The sequence below is a fragment of the Poromitra crassiceps genome, assembly GCF_964638095.1.
Source record: "Poromitra crassiceps genome assembly, chromosome: 5".
NCBI classification, from domain to species: domain Eukaryota; kingdom Metazoa; phylum Chordata; class Actinopteri; order Beryciformes; family Melamphaidae; genus Poromitra; species Poromitra crassiceps.
Genome location: NC_139642.1, coordinates 58,180,853 through 58,201,465, shown reverse-complemented (window position 1 = coordinate 58,201,465; position 20,613 = coordinate 58,180,853). Strand labels below are relative to the sequence as shown.

The 20,613-nt window shown below is 43.1% G+C and overlaps 2 protein-coding genes across 2 annotated transcripts in view; both read left to right on the top strand.

Annotated features, from left to right (window-relative positions):
• The first annotated feature begins 4,785 nt into the window (after positions 1 to 4,785).
• LOC310777474 (E3 ubiquitin/ISG15 ligase TRIM25-like) lies at positions 4,786 to 7,581 on the top strand. The gene has a single exon (XM_083637810.1). It carries the CDS (start codon positions 4,791 to 4,793, stop codon positions 6,453 to 6,455), a length of 1,665 nt encoding a protein of 554 aa, XP_083493936.1. The 5' UTR covers positions 4,786 to 4,790; the 3' UTR covers positions 6,456 to 7,581.
• A 1,755-nt stretch (positions 7,582 to 9,336) lies between these two features.
• LOC310776640 (uncharacterized protein) overlaps positions 9,337 to 20,613 on the top strand; it is a gene marked incomplete at its 5' end in the record, with an annotated part of 28,657 nt that continues 17,380 nt past the window's right edge. Inside the window, 5 exons of the mRNA XM_083636813.1 lie at positions 9,337 to 11,000; positions 11,259 to 11,283; positions 13,394 to 13,526; positions 13,974 to 14,095; positions 17,528 to 17,863. Coding sequence (XP_083492939.1) covers positions 9,337 to 11,000; positions 11,259 to 11,283; positions 13,394 to 13,526; positions 13,974 to 14,095; positions 17,528 to 17,863 — 2,280 coding nt within the window. The remainder of the gene's footprint in view (positions 11,001 to 11,258; positions 11,284 to 13,393; positions 13,527 to 13,973; positions 14,096 to 17,527; positions 17,864 to 20,613) is intronic.

Sequence of the window (20,613 nt, the reverse complement as noted above, 5' to 3'; positions counted from 1 at the left end):
AGGAAATATGTTCTGAGATCATCATTATTTTTAAAGTCTTATTTTAACTTCTAGGGTTTTTATGTTTAGTGTTTACTGTAGGTAGTGTATGTATTTTACGTGTGCATTATTTTTGTTTCTTAGGTGGAGGCTCAAATAAGCCCATACGGGTTTCCTACCTCTTCCTGCACTGTCTGGACTACTTGTTGTCTTTTGTTATCTTTTATGTATCTTAAACTGTGTAATTTGTGGGTGTGTGTGCATGTGCAAATAAATTCATTCATTCAACCTGTCCTTTGACAATGACTTTGTGCCAGAGAAGCGTATAAAAAGCTCTCGCATTGTCAACAGCTTAGCTGTTGAGAATTTCGCTGCTAATTTCGATCAGAATGTGTTGTTGTCGCCTGATGATGACGTGGATTGTTTAGTTCATGCTTTCAACGCACACTGTGCAACCATTTTAGATGACGTAGCCCCCATTGTGACTCGCTCTACCCGCCCTGTCTCCCCCTGGTTGAACAAGGACTGAGACGTAAATGTCGCAAAACAGAGAGGAGATGGAAATCCTCAAACCTCGAAGTCCATCGCCTCTATCTTAAAGATCTGATAGCAGAATTCAACGATCTAGTTAATAGTGGCAGGGCTGAGTATTTTTCAAACCTGATCTCTTCTAGCAAGCGAAATCCCAGAGTTCTTTTTAAAGTCATAAATTCTTTAGTTAGTCCTCCCACTCCCTCTGTTCCGGTGTTTTCTAATGAAGACTGTATTCGTTTTCTTTTGTTCTTTGTAAACAAAGTAGCTGATGTTAGGGCAAGCATCACCCCCTCCTCCTCCCCCCTTCCCCTCTGCCCAGTCACCCAATCCTCCCTAAGCAGTCTCGCCCCTGTCTCCCAAACAGATCTTTTAGATATAGTGACATCCATGAAGTCCTCCACAAGCCCTCTGGATGTTCTACCTACCTCTATGTTCAAGGAGGTTTTTTAGCTCTATTGGCCCTAGTTTGGTCACTATTATTAACAGATCCCTAGTCTCTGGCTCTGTCCCAACCTATTCAAGGAGGCAGTTGTTCAGCCCCTTCTTAAGAAGCCAAACCTCGACCCCTCCCAAACTAATAATTATAGACCCATCTCTAAGTTGCCCTTTGTCTCAAAGGTGTTAGAGAGAGTGGTAGCTAACCAGCTCACCACCTATCTGACAGACCACAACATCGCAGACAGATTCCAATCCGGTTTCCGAAAACACCACTCCACCGAAACTGCCCTTCTCAGAGTATCCAATGACATCATGATGGCCTCTGACTCCTCTGACGGGAAATGCACTGTCGTGGTTCTGTTAGATCTCAGTGCAGCGTTTGACACGGTGGACCACAGAATCCTGCTAGGCAGACTAAAGGAGTGGGTAGGCATCTCGGGGAGTGCCCTACTGTAAAATGGTTTGCCTCCTACCTTAAGGAGAGATGTTTCTCCGTGGCTGTCGGCCCTTTCAAATCTGACTCCGTCCCCCTCTCGTGCGGCGTTTCCCAGGGATCCGTGCTTGCGCCGTTCCTCTTCGCTCTTTACTTGCTCCCCCTAGGCTTCCTCATCAGTCAGTTTAAGGGTGTTTCTTATCACTGCTTTGCTGACGATATCCAGCTATATTTTTCGTTCAAGCCCGATAAACTGTTGTGTGGTCTATATAGTTCTTATATTTACTGTATATATATTTAGCTGTAATATTTTCTGCTATTTCTGATCCACTGCCTGGGCCTTAATAGAGCAGCAGTAGAAGTCTCCTCTTTATTATAACTGAACTAGTGCAGTGCCCGTTCAAAACATGTGTGTTTGGAACCTGCTCCATTCCATAAAGCAGGTTGAGTCTAACCCTGAGCTCTGACTTGATTAACCCTGAGATAAGAAACTCAGAGTTTTCGGTTCCAGAACAGCTGATCTGAATTAGTTTAATGAACACTGAGTATGTTCATTGTTCACTCTGATTGAAGCACGTGCATGGTGAATGAAAAAATACTTCACATTGTTCAACGTGACTTTTTTCTCTCTCACTGGCCCACTTGGCCAGTAGATCAGAGTTTTATTGGCTCCTTGTATATTTTCACTGGCCCGGGAGCAGAAAAAAATGAAGATAATTATTTGTTTCCATAATTTTAGTGATTTATTATACATAATATGTACAACAGTGAAGTTCCCTTTAGATTGTGTTGTTTTCCTTTAGTTCTGGATATGTAACGTTATGCAAAATATAAAACTTGGCACATATTGGATCAATAAATGAATGTGGTATACAGTAGGTTTCTCCATATTTTGTGTAATATGAGGGAGAAGACAGAATTTGTGGATGGATGATGAGAGTATGGATGACCATAATAAACTCAATGGCCTGCAAATGCTAACAGACTAATTATTACTGTTTCTCACTCACTCACTCACTCACTCACATGACTCCCCCCCCCCCCCCCCCCCCCCACACACACACAGACACAAAAACACTTGTGTCTCTCTCTTGCTCTACCTTTGACATGCCACAACAGTGATATATTGGGATCTCACGTCCACCTCGGTTCTTCTTTAGAAGAGTGAGCACCTTTTCATAGGCAGTAAAGGGCTGCTCACTCTTTAAGGTGTGATAGGCTGTGTTAAAAGTTCAAACATTTTCAGCTCATGAGCATAAGGTGTGGTAGGGTCACTCTGTCATTTTGAAGCAGACAGATGCAGCAGAAACAGATTTCTTCATCTGCTTTGTCGACGACTGTAGCACTGATAGGAGGTGCACTTGTTTAAACCTCCGGAGTGTCCCAGTGGGGCTGTGCACAGTGTATCTGGGGTCGGGTGTGACCAAATTGCACCAAATTCAAGACTGTACTAAGTCAGGGTCTGAGACACAAGTTTGAAGTGGATTTGACGAACGGGTTTCCAGATATGCAAAGGACAACATTCACATACTCACTCACACATGGTTTCATCTTTTCAGCAGTTATTTTAACTAGTTTAAGTATTTATGTATTTATTTATGTATTTATGTATTTTTTTTATTTTTTTATTTTTTGTGTGAAGTTCAATTGGAGGTACAATGCAACCAGCCATCCATGGCAGTTAGCTAAAGTTACCATAAAATGTAACATGGCTAATCGTGGTTCGCAACTGCTCTAGAAGAATTGAGGTAAAGCGCACAACTCCTTATATGAAAAACAGACCGGGTGCCTGGATAATAGATAACAATGAAAGAGGAGAGCCGGCACTCACGGTAGGCTAATTTGAAAAAAGCCTTTTATTGGGCAGAGAAAAATCAGACGTTTCGGCGTAAAGTCTTTGTCAACAATGAGAAAGAGACACTTTCAGAAATATATACAAACATTGTTGTCTCATTGTTGACAAAGGCTTTACGCCGAAACGTCTGATTTGTCTCTGCCCAATAAAAGGCTTTTTTTCAAATTAGCCTACCGTGAGTGCTGGCTCTCCTCTTTCATTCTCAACCGCTCTAGCCTCACAATAGAGAGCCGCAGGGATGATGTATTTTTGTAGTCAGAACACGGAAGTCCCGGACTTCCTGGTTCTTCACTGTTTCTGTCTATGGGATTTTTGAATGGGTTTTTGCCGCAATGCTTCAAATAAGGTCTATGGGCAAGGCAAGCTTCAAAGGCGAACCAGAGTTCAGTCGGATAATCTTCACACATGAGGACCACTTTCATGAGTTTTGTAGCGTAAATGCGAGCCCTAGAAGTAAAAAGCTTGAGCTAAGCTAATCCAGAACTACACACTGTTGCATAGGCTTCCACGTCACGTCAGCACTCAACCTGGACTGTTGTTGATGTGCACTGATTACCCGGGGCTGAATGGGCTGAACCAGGTGAGGGAAAGAGAATTTCCGTGTTCGTCCTTTGAAGTGGTGACGTTATTGACGTATAATACCCATCGACTCAACAGTGTAGTCTCATTTAGCCGTTTGCTAGCTAGCCGCCCTTTTAACGGCACGTAAAAGCTTCAAAACTCATAAAAGTGGTCCTCGTGTGTGAAGATGATATTACTAAACACTGGTTTGCGTTTGATTAAGCCAGCGTTGCCCAGAGAGATTATTAGAAGCATCGCGCCAAAAACCCATTCAAAACTCCCATAGGCGAAAACAGTGAAGAACCAGGAGTGTTAGCATCGATGATTTCCGGACTCGTTCCTGCGGCTCTCTATGACCCACATTTTTACTGCCATTGGAAAAACGATGAGGAATCACAGAACAAAGTGAACTGTAGTTTCTGACACAGGCATTAAATAGTTTAGATGTAACACATTTTAACATCTGTAATATTGCTTTTAATGTTAATCTGACTGTAATTTTACTGTCTTTCCCTGTATAATAATGGAAGGAATGCAGGCAGGCAGGTAGGTAGCACACACACACAGACGCACACGCACACGCACACACGCGCACACACGCGCACACACACACACACACACACACACACACACACACACACACACACACACACACACACACACACACACACACACACACACACACACACACACACACACAGCCTCTTCAAAACCGCTCCTCTTCCTGGAATCCAGCAAAGCTTGATAACCCCTCCCTCTTCTTCCTGAACCCAAACACAGCCCACAGTCTTGTTTCCTGTTCCCTCCCCTTTCACAGATCTGCCAGTTTAAAGATGGGTGTAAACAGCATGCTGTGAAGTGACAGAGCTGACCAGCCCATTCACTGCAGATCAGCAACATGAAGAACAGAGGTTTGGCTTGGATCAGAGCCCAACTTCTTTCTGTTGACAGCAAGTGAAACTATCAGACACACGGTTACTGAGAAGTGAAATGGCGCAGCAAGGAATCCAGCTGGACGGAGCAAAACTCTGCTGTTCGATCTGTCTGGATCTACTGAAGGATCCGGTGACTATTCCCTGTGGGCACAGCTACTGCATGAGCTGTATTCAAAGCTGCTGGGATGAAGAGGATCAGAAGAAAATCCACAGCTGCCCCCAGTGCAGACAGACCTTCACACCAAGGCCTGTCCTGGTGAAAAACACCATGTTAGCAGAATTGGTGGAGGACCTGAGGAAGACAGGACTCCAAGCTGCTCCTCCTGATCGCTGCTATGCTGGACCTGGAGACGTGGCCTGTGATGTCTGCACTGGGAGAAAGCTGAAAGCTCTCAAGTCCTGTCTGGTGTGTCTGACCTCTTACTGTGAGCAGCACCTCCAGCATCACTATGATGTAGCTACATTAAAGAAACACAAGCTGGTGGAAGCCACAGTGAAGCTTCAGGAGAACATCTGCTCTCATCATGATGAGGTAATGAAGGTGTTCTGCCGTACTGATCAGCAGTGTATCTGTTATCTCTGCTCCATGGAGGAACATAAAGAACACGACAAAGTCTCAGCTGCAGCAGAATGGACTGAGAGGCAGAAAGAGCTCGGGGTGAGTCGGCAGCAAATCCAGCAGAGAATCCAGGACAGAGAGAAAGACGTGAATGTGCTTCAACAGGATGTGAAGGCTATCAATCTCTCTGCTGATAAAGCAGTGGAGCACAGTGAGAAGATCTTCACTGAGCTGGTCCGTCTCATTGAGAAGAGAAGCTCTGAGGTGAAGCAGCAGATCAGATCCCAGCAGAAAGAGGAGGTGAGTCGGGCAGAAGAACTTCAGGAGAAGCTGAAGCAGGACATCTCTGAGCTGAGGAGGACAGACGCTGAGCTGGAGCAGCTCTCACACACAGAGGATCACATCCACTTTCTACACAGTTACCCCTCGCTGTCATGTCTCAGTCAATCTACAGACTCACCCAGCACCAATATGCGTCCTCTGCGGTACTTTGAGGATGTGGCTACAGCTGTGTCAGAGGCCAGAGAGAAACTACAGGACGTTCTTACAGAGGAATGGACTAAGATCTCACTGACAGTGACTGAAGTGGATGTTTTACTGTCACCACCAAGAGAGCCCAAGACCAGAGCTGACTTCTTACAATATTCACGTCAGATCACACTGGATCCAAACACAGCACACACATGGGTGTTATTATCTGAGGGGAACAGAAAAGCAACACTCATGAGGGAAGCACAGTCTTCTAGTCACCCAGACAGATTCACTACAACATGTCAGGTCCTGAGTAGAGAGGGTCTGACTGGACGTTGTTACTGGGAGGTGGAGTGGAGCATGAAGACAGGTGTAATAGCAGTCGCATATAAAGATATGAGCAGAACAGGTAATGAAAGTGAATTTGGAAACAATGACAAGTCTTGGGCATTACAGTATTACAACAAGGGTTATCAATTCATACATTACAATGTCAGAACTGCCATCTCAGGCCCTCAGGCCTCCAGAGTAGGAGTGTACCTGGATCACAGAGCAGGTGTTCTGTCCTTCTACAGCGTCTCTGAGAGCATGACTCTCCTTCACAGAGTCCAGACCACCTTCACTCAGCCTCTCTATGTTGGATTCAGGTTTTATGATTATGACACTGTTGAGTTGTGTGAGCTCAAGTAAACAGGAAGTTGTTAAAGCAGCAACATGTGACCTTTGTTGTCTCCATCTTTGCTGCTCAGAGCCTCATTGCTGTGGTGTTTCTGCACTGCACTTCCCAGATATCACCTGTCAATCAAACAGTGTGGGCGGGACAATGACACATTTTCCCTTGAATTTTCTGTTCATGAAGTTTGAGTTCTTTGACTTTCCTTTTCTTTGTGTTATATGTGTCAGTGACAGAGAGTATCTAAACTCACACATTGTACTTTATTTAGATCGTCCGCCTACAGAGACTCTGAGGTATTTGTAACATCTTTACAGCTTATTAGTTGACATTCAACAATTCAACTGTTTCACATTGTCAGTAGATGTTGATTTAATAGCTTATTAGTTGAGATTCAACAAACAGATTCTGTTTGTGTCCAATTAAACAGTTGAAAGTCAATAAGCTGTATATGAAAACATAAGCTGTTGTGTGGTCTATATAGTTCTTATATTTACCGTATATATTTTTAGCTGTAATATTTTCTGCTGTTTCTGATCCACTGCCTGGGCCTTAATAGAGCAGCAGTAGAAGTCTCCTCTTTATTATAACTGAACTAGTGCAGTGCCCGTTCAAAACATGTGTGTTTGGAACCTGCTCCATTCCATAAAGCAGGTTGAGTCTAACCCTGAGCTCTGACTTGATTAACCCTGAGATAAGAAACTCAGAGTTTTCTGTTCCAGAACAGCTGATCTGAATTAGTTTAATGAACACTGAGTATGTTCATTGTTCACTCTGATTTAAGCACGTGCATGGTGAATGAAAAAAGACTTCACATTGTTCAACGTGACTTTTCTCTCTCACTGGCCCACTTGGCCAGTAGATCAGAGTTTTATTGGCTCCTTGTATATTTTCACTGGCCCGGCAGCAGAAAAAAATGAAGATAATTATTTGTTTCCATAATTTTTGCGATTTATTATACATAATATTTACAACAGTGAAGTTCCCTTTAGATTGTGTTGTTTTCCTTTAGTTATGCATATGTAACGTTATGCAAAATATAAAATTTGGCACATATTGGATCAATAAATGAATGTGGTATACAGTAGGTTTCTCCATATTTTGTGTAATATGAGGGAGAAGACAGAATTTGTGGATGGATGATGAGAGTATGGATGACCATAATAAACTCAATGGCCTACAAATGCTAACAGACTAATTATTGCTGTTACTCACTCACTCTTTCACTCACTCACTTACTCACTCACATGACTCTCACACACACACACACACACACACACACACACACACTTGTGTCTCTCTCTTGCTCTACCTTTGACATGCCACAACAGTGATATATTGGGATCTCACGTCCACCTCGGTTCTTCTTTAGAAGAGTGAGCACCTTTTCATAGGCAGTAAAGGGCTGCTCACTCTTTAAGGTGTGATAGGCTGTGTTAAAAGTTTAAACATGTTCAGCTCATGAGCATAAAGTGTGGTAGGGTCACTCTGTCATTTTGAAGCAGACAGACACAGCAGCAGACAGATTTCTTCATGTGCTCTGTCGACTAGTTAAAGTTACCATCAAATGTTTCATGGCTAATCGTGGTTCTCAACTGGTCTAGCCTCATGACGACACACATCCTGAGTCATTAAGGCACGACCCAATTTTATTTTGATTTTATTTCTTCCCTATATGCTTTTTAAACTATTTTAAACTGGTGATGCTCATCAAGTTTCAAGAATCTAAATGGAACAGTATGAAATATGAAATCAAAAGACAGACTAACTGGTGATGCTCTTTTTCTGAATGCTCTAGGTCTCTAGTTTGTGGCTGTAAAGTTTCATGAGGCTGTGATTATCCAAGAGCTCACAATAGCTCATTTTATAATGTGTGCAAAATACAGCGTTGTTTTTGCCAAAGATGGCATGAGATTAGCATAAGGTGGGCATGTCTGTAAACGGGAGACTTGTGGGTACCCATAGGGTCAAGGGACCCCTTTGAAAATGGCCATGCCAGTTTTTCCCTCACCAAAATGTAGCCTAAACTTGGAGTGTGATTTAGCCCCCTTACTGACAAGCTAGCATGACATTTTGATAGAAATGGATGCCTTAGATCTTCTAGTTTCAGGGGAACTTTTTTCCATGCACACATCCACGACCCCACTCAAAAGGGACCCACTTTTGGGTCACGACCCACCAGTTGAGAACCGCTGGTTGAGATAATAAAAGTTATAGTCTAGCAGCTTATGGCAGTAAATGTTGGCAGTTACTGTCAGCTAGTCACTCTAACATGAAGACTTGTAAAACTTGATAAATCATCAATATCTTTGAGTAGATGAAGGTAAGATGATAACAGCATGATAGTAAGCCTCAGCTCAGCAACACTGAATGGACTTCATTGGAAAAACAATGAGGAATTACAGAACAAAGTGAACTGTAGTTTCAGAGACAGGTGTTAAATAGTTGAGATGTAACACATTTTAACCTCAGTAATATTGCTTTTAATGTTCATCTGACTGTAATATTACTTTCTTTTCCTGTATAATAATGGCAGGCAGGCAGGCACACACACGCACACACACACACACACACACACACACACGCACACACACACACACGCACGCACACACACATCAAACCGCTCCTCTTCCTGGAATCCAGCAAAGCTTGATAACCCCTCCCTCTTCTTCCTGAACCCAAACACAGCCCACAGTCTTATTTCCTGTTCCCTCCCCTTTCACAGATCTGCCAGTTTAAAGATGGGTGTAAACAGCATGTTGTGAAGTGACACAGCTGACCAGCCCATTCACTGCAGATCAGCAACATGAAGAACAGAGGTTTGGCTTGGATCAGAGCCCAACTTCTTTCTGTTGACAGCAAGTGAAACTATCTGACACTCGGTTACTGAGAAGTGAAATGGCGCAGCAAGGAATCCAGCTGGACGGAGCAAAATTCTGCTGTTCGATCTGTCTGGATCTACTGAAGGATCCGGTGGCTATTCCCTGTGGGCACAGCTACTGCATGAGCTGTATTCAAAGCTTCTGGGATGAAGAGGATCAGAAGAAAATCCACAGCTGCCCGCAGTGCAGACAGACCTTCACACCAAGGCCTGTCCTGGTGAAAAACACCATGTTAGCAGAGTTGGTGGAGGACCTGAGGAAGACAGGACTCCAAGCTGCTCCACCTGATCGCTGCTATGCTGGACCTGGAGATGTGGCCTGTGATGTCTGCACTGGGAGGAAGCTGAAAGCCCTCAAGTCCTGCATGATGTGTCTGGCCTCTTACTGTGAGCAGCACCTCCAACATCACTATGATGCAGCTCCATTAAAGAAACACAAGCTGGTGGAAGCCACAGTGAAGCTTCAGGAGAACATCTGCTCTCGTCATGACGAGGTGATGAAGGTGTTCTGTCGTACTGATCAGCAGTGTATCTGTTATCTCTGCTCCATGGAGGAACATAAAGGCCACGACACAGTCTCAGCTGCAGCAGAATGGACTGAGAGGCAGAAAGAGCTCGGGGTGAGTCGGCAGCAAATCCAGCAGAGAATCCAGGTCAGAGAGAAAGACGTGAATGTGCTTCAACAGGATGTGAAGGCTATCAATCTCTCTGCTGATAAAGTAGTGGAGCACAGTGAGAAGATCTTCACTGAGCTGGTCCGTCTCATTGAGAAGAGAAGCTCTGAGGTGAAGCAGCAGATCAGATCCCAGCAGAAAGAGGAAGTGAGTCGGGCCGAAGAACTTCAGGAGAAGCTGAAGCAGGACATCTCTGAGCTGAAGAGGACAGACGCTGAGCTGGAGCAGCTCTCACACACAGAGGATCACATCCACTTTCTACACAGTTACCCCTCACTGTCATGTCTCAGTCAATCTACAGACTCACCCAGCACCAATATCCGTCCTCTGCGCTACTTTGAGAATGTGACTGCAGCTGTGTCAGAGGCCAGAGAGAAACTACAGGACGTTGTTACAGAGGAATGGACTAAGATCTCACTGACAGTGACTGAAGTGGATGTTTTACTGTCACCACCAAGAGAGCCCAAGACCAGAGCTGACTTCTTACAATATTCATGTCAGATCACACTGGATCCAAACACAGCACACACATATATGTTATTATCTGAGGGGAACAGAAAAGCAACATGTGTGTCTCCACAGTCATATTCTAGTCACCCAGACAGATTCACTAGCTGGTGGCAGGTCCTGAGTAGAGAAGGTCTGACTGGACGTTGTTACTGGGAGGTGAAGGGGAGCGGGGAGAACGTTTCAACAGCAGTCGCATATAAAGATATTAGCAGAAAAGGTAATGAAAGTAGATTTGGATACAATGACAAGTCTTGGGCATTACGGTATTACAACAATAGTTATCAATTCATACATAACAATGTAGAAACTGCCATCTCAGGCCCTCAGGCCTCCAGAGTAGGAGTGTACCTGGATCACAGAGCAGGTGTTCTGTCCTTCTACAGAGTCTCTGAAAGCATGACTCTCCTTCACAGAGTCCAGACCACCTTCACTCAGCCTCTCCATCCTGGATTTGAGTTTTATTATCAAGAATACACTGCTGTGTTGTGTGAGCTCAAGTAAACAGGAAGTTGTTAAAGCAGCAACATGTGACCTTTGTTGTCTCCATCTTTGCTGCTCAGAGTCTCATTACTGTGGTGTTTCTGCACTGCACTTCCCAGAGATCACCTGTCAATCAAACAGTGTGGGCGGGACTATCACACATTTTTCCTTGAATTTTCTGTTCATGAAGTTTGAGTTCTTTGACTTTCCTTTTCTTTGTGTTATATAAGTCAGTGACAGAGAGTATCTAAACTCACACATTGTACTTTATTTAGATCGTCCGCCTACAGAGACTCTAAGGTATTTGTAACATCTGTACAGCTTATTAGTTGACATTCAACAATTCAACTGCTTCACATTGTCAGTAGATGTTGATTTAATAGCTTATTAGTTGAGATTCAACAACAGATTCTGTTTGTGTCCAATTAAACAGTTGAAAGTCAATAAGCTGTATATGAAAACATAAACTGTTGTGTTGTCTATATAGTTCTTATATTTACTGTATATATTTTTAGCTGTAATATTTTCTGCTGTTTCTGATCCACTGCCTGGGCCTTAATAGAGCAGCAGTAGAAGTCTCCTCTTTATTATAACTGAACTAGTGCAGTGCCCGTTCAAAACATGTGTGTTTGGAACCTGCTCCATTCCATAAAGCAGGTTGAGTCTAACCCTGAGCTCTGACTTGATTAACCTTGAGATAGGAAACGCAGAGTTTTCGGTTCCAGAACAGCTGATCTGAATTAGTTTAATGAACACTGAGTATGTTCATTGTTCACTCTGATTTAAGCACGTGCATGGTGAATGAAAAAATACTTCACATTGTTCAACGTTACTTTTCTCTCACTGGCCCACTTGGCCAGTAGATCAGAGTTTTAATGGCCTCTTGTATATTTTCACTGGCCCGGCAGCAGAAAAAAATGAAGATAATTATTTGTTTCCGTAATTTTTGTGATTTATTATACATAATATGTACAACAGTGAAGTTCCCTTTAGATTTGGTTGTTTTCCTTTAGTTATGGATATGTAATGTTATGCAAAATATAAAATTTGGCAGATATTGAATCAATAAACGATTGTGGTATACAGTAGGTTTCTCCATATTTTGTGTAATATGAGGGAGAAGACAGAATTCATGGATGGATGATGAGAGTATGGATGACCATAATAAACTCAATGGCCTGCAAATGCTAACAGACTAATTATTGCTGTTTCTCACTCACTCACTCACTCACTCACTCACTCACTCACTCACATGACTCTCTCACACACACACACACACACACACACACACACACACACACACACACACACACACACACACATACACACAGACACAAAAACACTTGTGTCTCTCTCTTGCTCTACCTTTGACATGCCACAACAGTGATATATTGGGATCTCACGTCCACCTCGGTTCTTCTTTAGAAGAGTGAACACCTTTTCATAGGCAGTAAAGGGCTGCTCACTCTTTAAGGTGTGATAGGCTGTGTTAAAAGTTTAAACATGTTCAGCTCATGAGCATAAGGTGTGGTAGGGTCACTCTGTCATTTTGAAGCAGACAGACACAGCAGCAGACAGATGTCTTCATGTGCTCTGTCGACTAGCTAAAGTTACCATCAAATGTATCATGGCTAATCGTGGTTCTCAACTGGTCTAGTCTCACAACGACCCACATTTTTCCTGAGTCATTAAGTCACGACCCAATTTTATTTTTATTTTATTTTTTCCCTATATGCTTTTTAAACAAGTTTAAACTGGTGATGCTCATCAAGTTTCAAGAATCTAAATGGAACAGTATGAAATATGAAATCAAAAGACAGACTAACTGGTGATGCTCTTTTCTGAATGCTCTAGGTCTCTAGTTTGTGGTTGTAAAGTTTCATGAGGCTGTGATTATCCAAGAGGTCACAATAGGTCATTTTATAATGTGTGCAAAATACAGCTTTGTTTTGGCCAAAGATGGCATGGGATTAGCATAAGGTGGGCATGTCTGTTAACAGGAGACTTGTGGGTACCCATAGGGTCAAGGGACCCCTTTGAAAATGGCCATGCCAGTTTTTCCCTCACCAAAATGTAGCCTAAACTTGGAGTGTGATTTAGCCCCCTTACTGATAAGCTATCATGACATTTTGATAAAAATGGATGACTTAGATCTTCTAGTTTGAGGGGAACTTTTTTCCATGCACACATCCACAACCCCACTTTTGGGTCACGACCCACCAGTTGAGAACCGCTGGTTGAGATAATAAAGGTTAGTCTAGCTTATGGCAGTAAAATGACAGGACTCCAAGCTGCTCCTCCTGATCGCTGCTTTGCTGGACCTGGAGATGTGGCCTGTGATGTCTGCACTGGGAGGAAGCTGAAAGCCCTCAAGTCCTGCATGATGTGTCTGGCCTCTTACTGTGAGCAGCACCTCCAGCCTCACTATGATGCAGCTCGATTAAAGAAACACAAGCTGGTGGAAGCCACGGTGAAGCTTCAGGAGAACATCTGCTCTCGTCATGATGAGGTGATGAAGGTGTTCTGTCGCACTGATCAGCAGTGTATCTGTTATCTCTGCTCCATGGAGGAACATAAAGGACATGACAAAGTCTCAGCTGCAGCAGAATGGACTGAGAGGCAGAAAGAGCTCGGGGTGAGTCGGCAGAAAATCCAGCAGAGAATCCAGGACAGAGAGAAAGACGTGAATGTGCTTCAACAGGATGTGAAGGCTATCAATCTCTCTGCTGATAAAGCAGTGGAGCACAGTGAGAAGATCTTCACTGTGCTGGTCCATCTCATTGAGAAGAGAAGCTCTGAGGTGAAGCAGCAGATCAGATCCCAGCAGAAAGAGGAAGTGAGTCGGGCCGAAGAACTTCAGGAGAAGCTGAAGCAGGACATCTCTGAGCTGAGGAGGACAGACGCTGAGCTGGAGCAGCTCTCACACACAGAGGATCACATCCACTTTCTACACAGTTACCCCTCGCTGTCACGTCTCAGTCAATCTACAGACTCACCCAGCACCAATATCCGTCCTCTGGGCTACTTTGAGGATGCGATTTTGGCTGTGTCAGAGGCCAGAGAGAAACTACAGGACGTTCTTACAGAGGAATGGACTAAGATCTCACTGATGGTGACGGACGTGACAACCAGAGTTGTCGACTTCTTACAATATTCACGTCAGATCACACTGGATCCAAACACAGCACAGACAAATGTGTTATTATCTGAGGGGAACAGAAAAGCAACATGTGTGTCTCCACAGTCATATCCTAGTCACCCAGACAGATTCACTAGCCGGTGGCAGGTCCTGAGTAGAGAGGGTCTGACTGGACGTTGTTACTTGGAGGTGGAGTGGAGTGTGAAGAGCGGTTCAATAGCACTCGCATATAAAGATATTAGCAGAACAGGTAATGAAAGTGAATTTGGAAATAATGACAAGTCTTGGGCATTACAGTATTACAACAATAGTTATCAATTCATACATAACAAGGTCAAAACTGCCATCTCAGGCCCTCGGTCCTCCAGAGTAGGAGTGTACCTGGATCACAGAGCAGGTGTTCTGTGCTTCTACAGCGTCTCTGAGAGCATGACTCTCCTTCACAGAGTCCAGACCACATTCACTCAGCCTCTCTATCCTGGAGTTTGGTTTCATAATTTTGGAGACACTGCTGAGTTGTGTGAGCTCAAGTAAACAGGCAGTTGTTAAAGCAGACTATGACACATTTTCCCTTGAATTTTCTGTTCATGAAGTTTGAGTTCTTTGACTTTCCTTTTCTTTGTGTTCTATGAGTCAGTGACAGAGAGTATCTAAACTCACACATTGTACTTTATTTAGATAGTCCGCCTACAGAGACTCTAAGGTATTTGTAACATCTGTACAGCTTATTAGTTGACATGCAACAATTCAACTGTTTCACATTGTCAGTAGATGTTGATTTAATAGCTTATTAGTTGAGATTAAACAAACAGATTATGTTTGTGTCCAATTAAACAGTTGAATGTCAATAAGCTGTATATGAAAACATAAACTGTTGTGTGGTCTATATAGTTCTTATATTTACTGTATATATTTTGAGCTGTAATATTTTCTGCTGTTTCTGATCCACTGCCTGGGCCTTAATAGAGCAGCAGTAGAAGTCTCCTCTTTATTATAACTGAACTAGTGCAGTGCCCATTCAAAACATGTGTGTTTGGAACCTGCTCCATTCCATAAAGCAGGTTGAGTCTAACCCTGAGCTCTGACTTGATTAACCCTGAGATAGGAAACGCAGAGTTTTCAGTTCCAGAACAGCTGATCTGAATTAGTTTAATGAACACTGAGTATGTTCATTGTTCACTCTGATTTAAGCACGTGCATGGTGAATGAAAAAATACTTCACATTGTTCAACTTGACTTTTTTCTCTCTCACTGGCCCACTTGGCCAGTAGATCAGAGTTTTACTGGCCCCTTGTATATTTTCACTGGCCCGGCAGCAGAAAAAAATGAAGATAATTATTTGTTTCCATAATTTTAGTGATTTATTATGCATAATATTTACAACAGTCAAGTTCCCTTTAGATTGTGTTGTTTTCCTTTAGTTATGGATATGTAACGTTAAGCAAAATATAAAAGTTGGCACATATTGGATCAATAAATGAATGTGGTATACAGTAGGTTTCTCTATATTTTGTGTAATATGAGGGAGAAGACAGAATTTATGGATGGATGATGAGAGTATGGATGACCATAATAAAGTCAATGGCCTGCAAATGCTAACAGACTAATTAATCTTGTTTCTCACTCACTCACTCACTCACATGACACTCTCTCTCTCACACACACACACACACACACACACACACACACACACACACACACACACACACACACACACACACACACACACACACACACACACACACAAACACACACACACAAAAACACTTGTGGCTCTCTCTTGCTCTACCTTTGACATGTCACAACAGTGATATATTGGGATCTCACGTCCACCTCGGTTCTTCTTTAGAAGAGTGAGCACCTTTTCATAGGCAGTAAAGGGCTGCTCACTCTTTAAGGTGTGATAGGCTGTGTTAAAAGTTTAAACATTTTCAGCTCATGAGCATAAGGTGTGGTAGGGTCACTCTGTCATTTTGAAGCAGACAGACACAGCAGCAGACAGATGTCTTCATGTGCTCTGTCGACTAGCTAAAGTTACCATCAAATGTATCATGGCTAATCGTGGTTCTCAACTGGTCTAGTCTCACAACGACCCACATTTTCCTGAGTCATTAAGTCACGACCCAATTTTATTTTTATTTTATTTTTTCCCCTATATGCTTTTTAAACAAGTTGAAACTGGTGATGCTCATCAAGTTTCAAGAGTCTAAATGAAACAGTATGAAATATGAAATCAAAAGGCAGACTAACTGGTGATGCTCTTTTCTGAATGCTCTAGGTCTCTAGTTTGTGGTTGTAAAGTTTCATGAGGCTGTGATTTTCCCAGAGCTCACAATAGCTAATTTTATAATGTGCGCAAAATACAGCTTTGTTTTTGCCAAAGATGGTATGGGATTAGCATAAGGTGGGCATGTCTGTAAACGGGAGACTTGTGGGTACCCATAGGGTCAAGGGACCCCTTTGAAAATGGCCATGCCAGTTTTTCCCTCACCAAAATTCAGCCTAAACTTGGAGTGTGATTTAGCCCCCTTACTGACAAGCTAGCATGACATTTTGATAAAAATGGATGCCTTAGATCTTCTAGTTTCAGGGGAACTTTTTTCCATGCACACATCCACAACCCACTCAAAACGGCCCCACTTTTGGGTCACGACCCACCAGTTGAGAACCGCTGGTTGAGATAATAAAAGTTATAGTCTAGCTTATGGCAGTAAATGTTGGCAGTTACTGTCAGCTAGTCACTCTAATATGAAGACTTGTAAAACTTGATAAATCATTAATATCATAGATGAAGGTAAGATGATAACAGCATGATAGTAAGCCTCAGCTCAGCAACACTGAATGGACTTTATTGGAAAAACGATGATGAATCACAGAACAAAGTGAACTGTAGTTTCAGAGACAGGTGTTAAATAGTTTAGATGTAACACATTTTAACATCTGTAATATTGCTTTTAATGTTCATCTGACTGTAATGTTACTTTCGTTTCCTGGATAATAATGGAAGGCACGCAGGCGCAGGCACACACACGCGCACACGCGCACACACGCACACACGCACACACGCACACACACACACACACACACACACACACACACACACACACACACACACACACACACACACACACACACACACACACACACACACACACACTCTTCAAAACCGCTCCTCTTCCAGGAATCCAGCAAAGCTTGATAACCCCTCCCTCCTCTTCCTGGACCCAATCACAGCCCACAGTCTTGTTTCCTGTTCCCTCCCCTTTCAGAGATCTGGCAGTTTAAAGATGGGTGTAAACAGCATGTTGTGAAGTGACAGAGCTGACCAGCCCATTCACTGCAGATCAGCAACATGAAGAACAGAGGTTTGGCTTGGATCAGAGCCCAACTTCTTTCTGTTGACAGCAAGTGAAACTATCAGACACCCGGTTACTGAGAAGTGAAATGGCGCAGCAAGGAATTCAGCTGGACGGAGCAAAATTCTGCTGTTCGATCTGTCTGGATCTACTGAAGGATCCGGTGACTATTCCCTGTGGGCACAGCTACTGCATGAGCTGTATTCAAAGCTGCTGGGATGAAGAGGATCAGAAGAAAATCCACAGCTGCCCGCAGTGCAGACAGACCTTCATACCAAGGCCTGTCCTGGTGAAAAGTACCATGTTAGCAGAGTTGGTGGAGGACCTGAGGAAGACAGGACTCCAAGCTGCTCCTCCTGATCGCTGCTTTGCTGGACCTGGAGATGTGGGCTGTGATGTCTGCACTGGGAGGAAGCTGAAAGCCCTCAAGTCCTGCATGATGTGTCTGACCTCTTACTGTGAGCAGCACCTCCAGCATCACTACGATGCAGCTCCATTAAAGAAACACAAGCTGGTGGAAGCCACGGTGAAGCTTCAGGAGAACATCTGCTCTCGTCACGACGAGGTGATGAAGGTGTTCTGTCGTACTGATCAGCAGTGTATCTGTTATCTCTGCTCCATGGAGGAACATAAAGGCCACGACACAGTCTCAGCTGCAGCAGAATGGACTGAGAGGCAGAAAGAGCTTGGGGTGAGTCGGCAGCAAATCCAGCAGAGAATCCAGGTCAGAGAGAAAGATGTGAATGTGCTTCAACAGGATGTGAAGGCTATCAATCTCTCTGCTGATAAAGCAGTGGAGCACAGTGAGAAGATCTTCACTGAGCTGGTCCGTCTCATTGAGAAGAGAAGCTCTGAGGTGAAGCAGCAGATCAGATCCCAGCAGAAAGAGGAAGTGAGTCGGGCCGAAGAACTTCAGGAGAAGCTGAAGCAGGACATCTCTGAGCTGAGGAGGACAGACGCTGAGCTGGAGCAGCTCTCACACACAGAGGATCACATCCACTTTCTACACAGTTACCCCTCGTTGTCATGTCTCAGTCAATCTACAGACTCACCCAGCAACAATATCCGTCCTCTGCGCTACTTTGAGGATGTGACTGCAGCTGTGTCAGAAGCCAGAGAGAAACTACAGGACGTTCTTACAGAGGAATGGACTAAGATCTCACTGACAGTGACGGACGTCGATGTTTTACTGCCACGACCAGAACCCAAGTCCAGAGCTGTTGACTTCTTACAATATTCACGTCAGATCACACTGGATCCAAACACAGCATACACAAATGTGTTATTATCTGAGGGGAACAGAAAAGCTACATGTGTGTCTCCACAGTCATTTTCATACAAAGGACACTTATATTCTAGTCACCCAGACAGATTCACTACAACATGTCAGGTCCTGAGTAGAGAGGGTCTGACTGGACGTTGTTACTGGGAGGTGGAGTGGAGTGTGAAGAGAGGTTCAACAGCAGTCTCATATAAAGATATTAGCAGAAAAGGTGGTGAAAGTAAATTTGGATACAATGACAAGTCTTGGGCATTAGATTATTACAACAATAGTTATCAATTCATACATAACAATGTCATAACTGCCATCTCAGGCCCTCGGTCCTCCAGAGTAGGAGTGTACCTGGACCACAGAGCAGGTGTTCTGTCCTTCTTCAGCGTCTCTGAAAGCATGACTCTCCTTCACAGAGTCCAGACCACCTTCACTCAGCCTCTCCATCCAGGATTTGAGTTTCATAATTATGGAGAACATGCTGAGTTGTGTGAGCTCAAGTAAACAGGAAGTTGTTAAAGCAGCAACATGTGACCTTTGTTGTCTCCATCTTTGCTGCTCAGAGTCTCATTACTGTGGTGTTTCTGCACTGCACTTCCCAGACATCACCTGTCAATCAAACAGTGTGGGCGGGACTATCACACATTTTTCCTTGAATTTTCTGTTCATGAAGTTTGAGTTCTTTGACTTTCCTTTTCTTTGTGTTCTATGAGTCAGTGACAGAGAGCATCTAAACTCACACATTGTACTTTATTTAGATCTCTTTAGAGACTCTCTTTTTTTAGTCTCTTTAGAGACGCTAAGGTATTTGTCACATCTCTACAGCTTATTATTTGACATTCAACAATTCAACTGTTTCACATTGTCAGTAGATGTTGATTTAATAGCTTATTAGTTGAGATTCAACAACAGATTCTGTTTGTGTCCAATTAAACAGTTGAATGTCAATAAGCTGTATATGAAAACATAAACTGTTGTGTGGTCTACTGTATATAGTTCTTATATTTACTGTATATATTTTTAGCTCTAATATTTTCTGCTGTTTCTGATCCACTGCCTGGGCCTTAATAGAGCAGCAGTAGAAGTCTCCTCTTTATTATAACTGAACTAGTGCAGTGCCCGTTCAAAACATGTGTGTTTGGAACCTGCTCCATTCCATAAAGCAGGTTGAGTCTAACCCTGAGCTCTGACTTGATTAATCCTGAGATATGAAACTCAGAGTTTTCTGTTCCAGAACAGCTGATCTGAATTAGTTTAATGAACACTGAGTATGTTCATTGTTCACTCTGATTTAAGCACGTGCATGGTGAATGAAAAAAGACTTCACATTGTTCAACGTTACTTTTCTCTCACTGGCCCACTTGGCCAGTAGATCAGAGTTTTACTGGCCCCTTGTATATTTTCACTGGCCCGGCAGCAGAAAAAATGAAGATAATTATTTGTTTCCAAAGTTTCAGTGCTTTATTATACATAATATTTACAACAGTGAAGTTCCCTTTAGATTTGGTTGTTTTCCTTTAGTTATGGATATGTAATGTTATGCAAAATATTAAATTTGGCACATATTGGATCAATAAATGAATGTGGTATACAGTAGGTTTCTCCATATTTTGTGTAATATGAGGGAGAAGACAGAATTTGTGGATGGATGATGAGAGTATGGATGACCATAATAAACTTAATGGCCTGCAAATGCTAACAGACTAATTATTGCTGTTTCTCACTCACTCACTCACACACACACACACACACACACACACACACACACACACACACACACACACACACACACACACACACACAACACTTGTGTCTCTCTCTTGCTCTACCTTTGACATGGCACAACAGTGATATATTGGGAT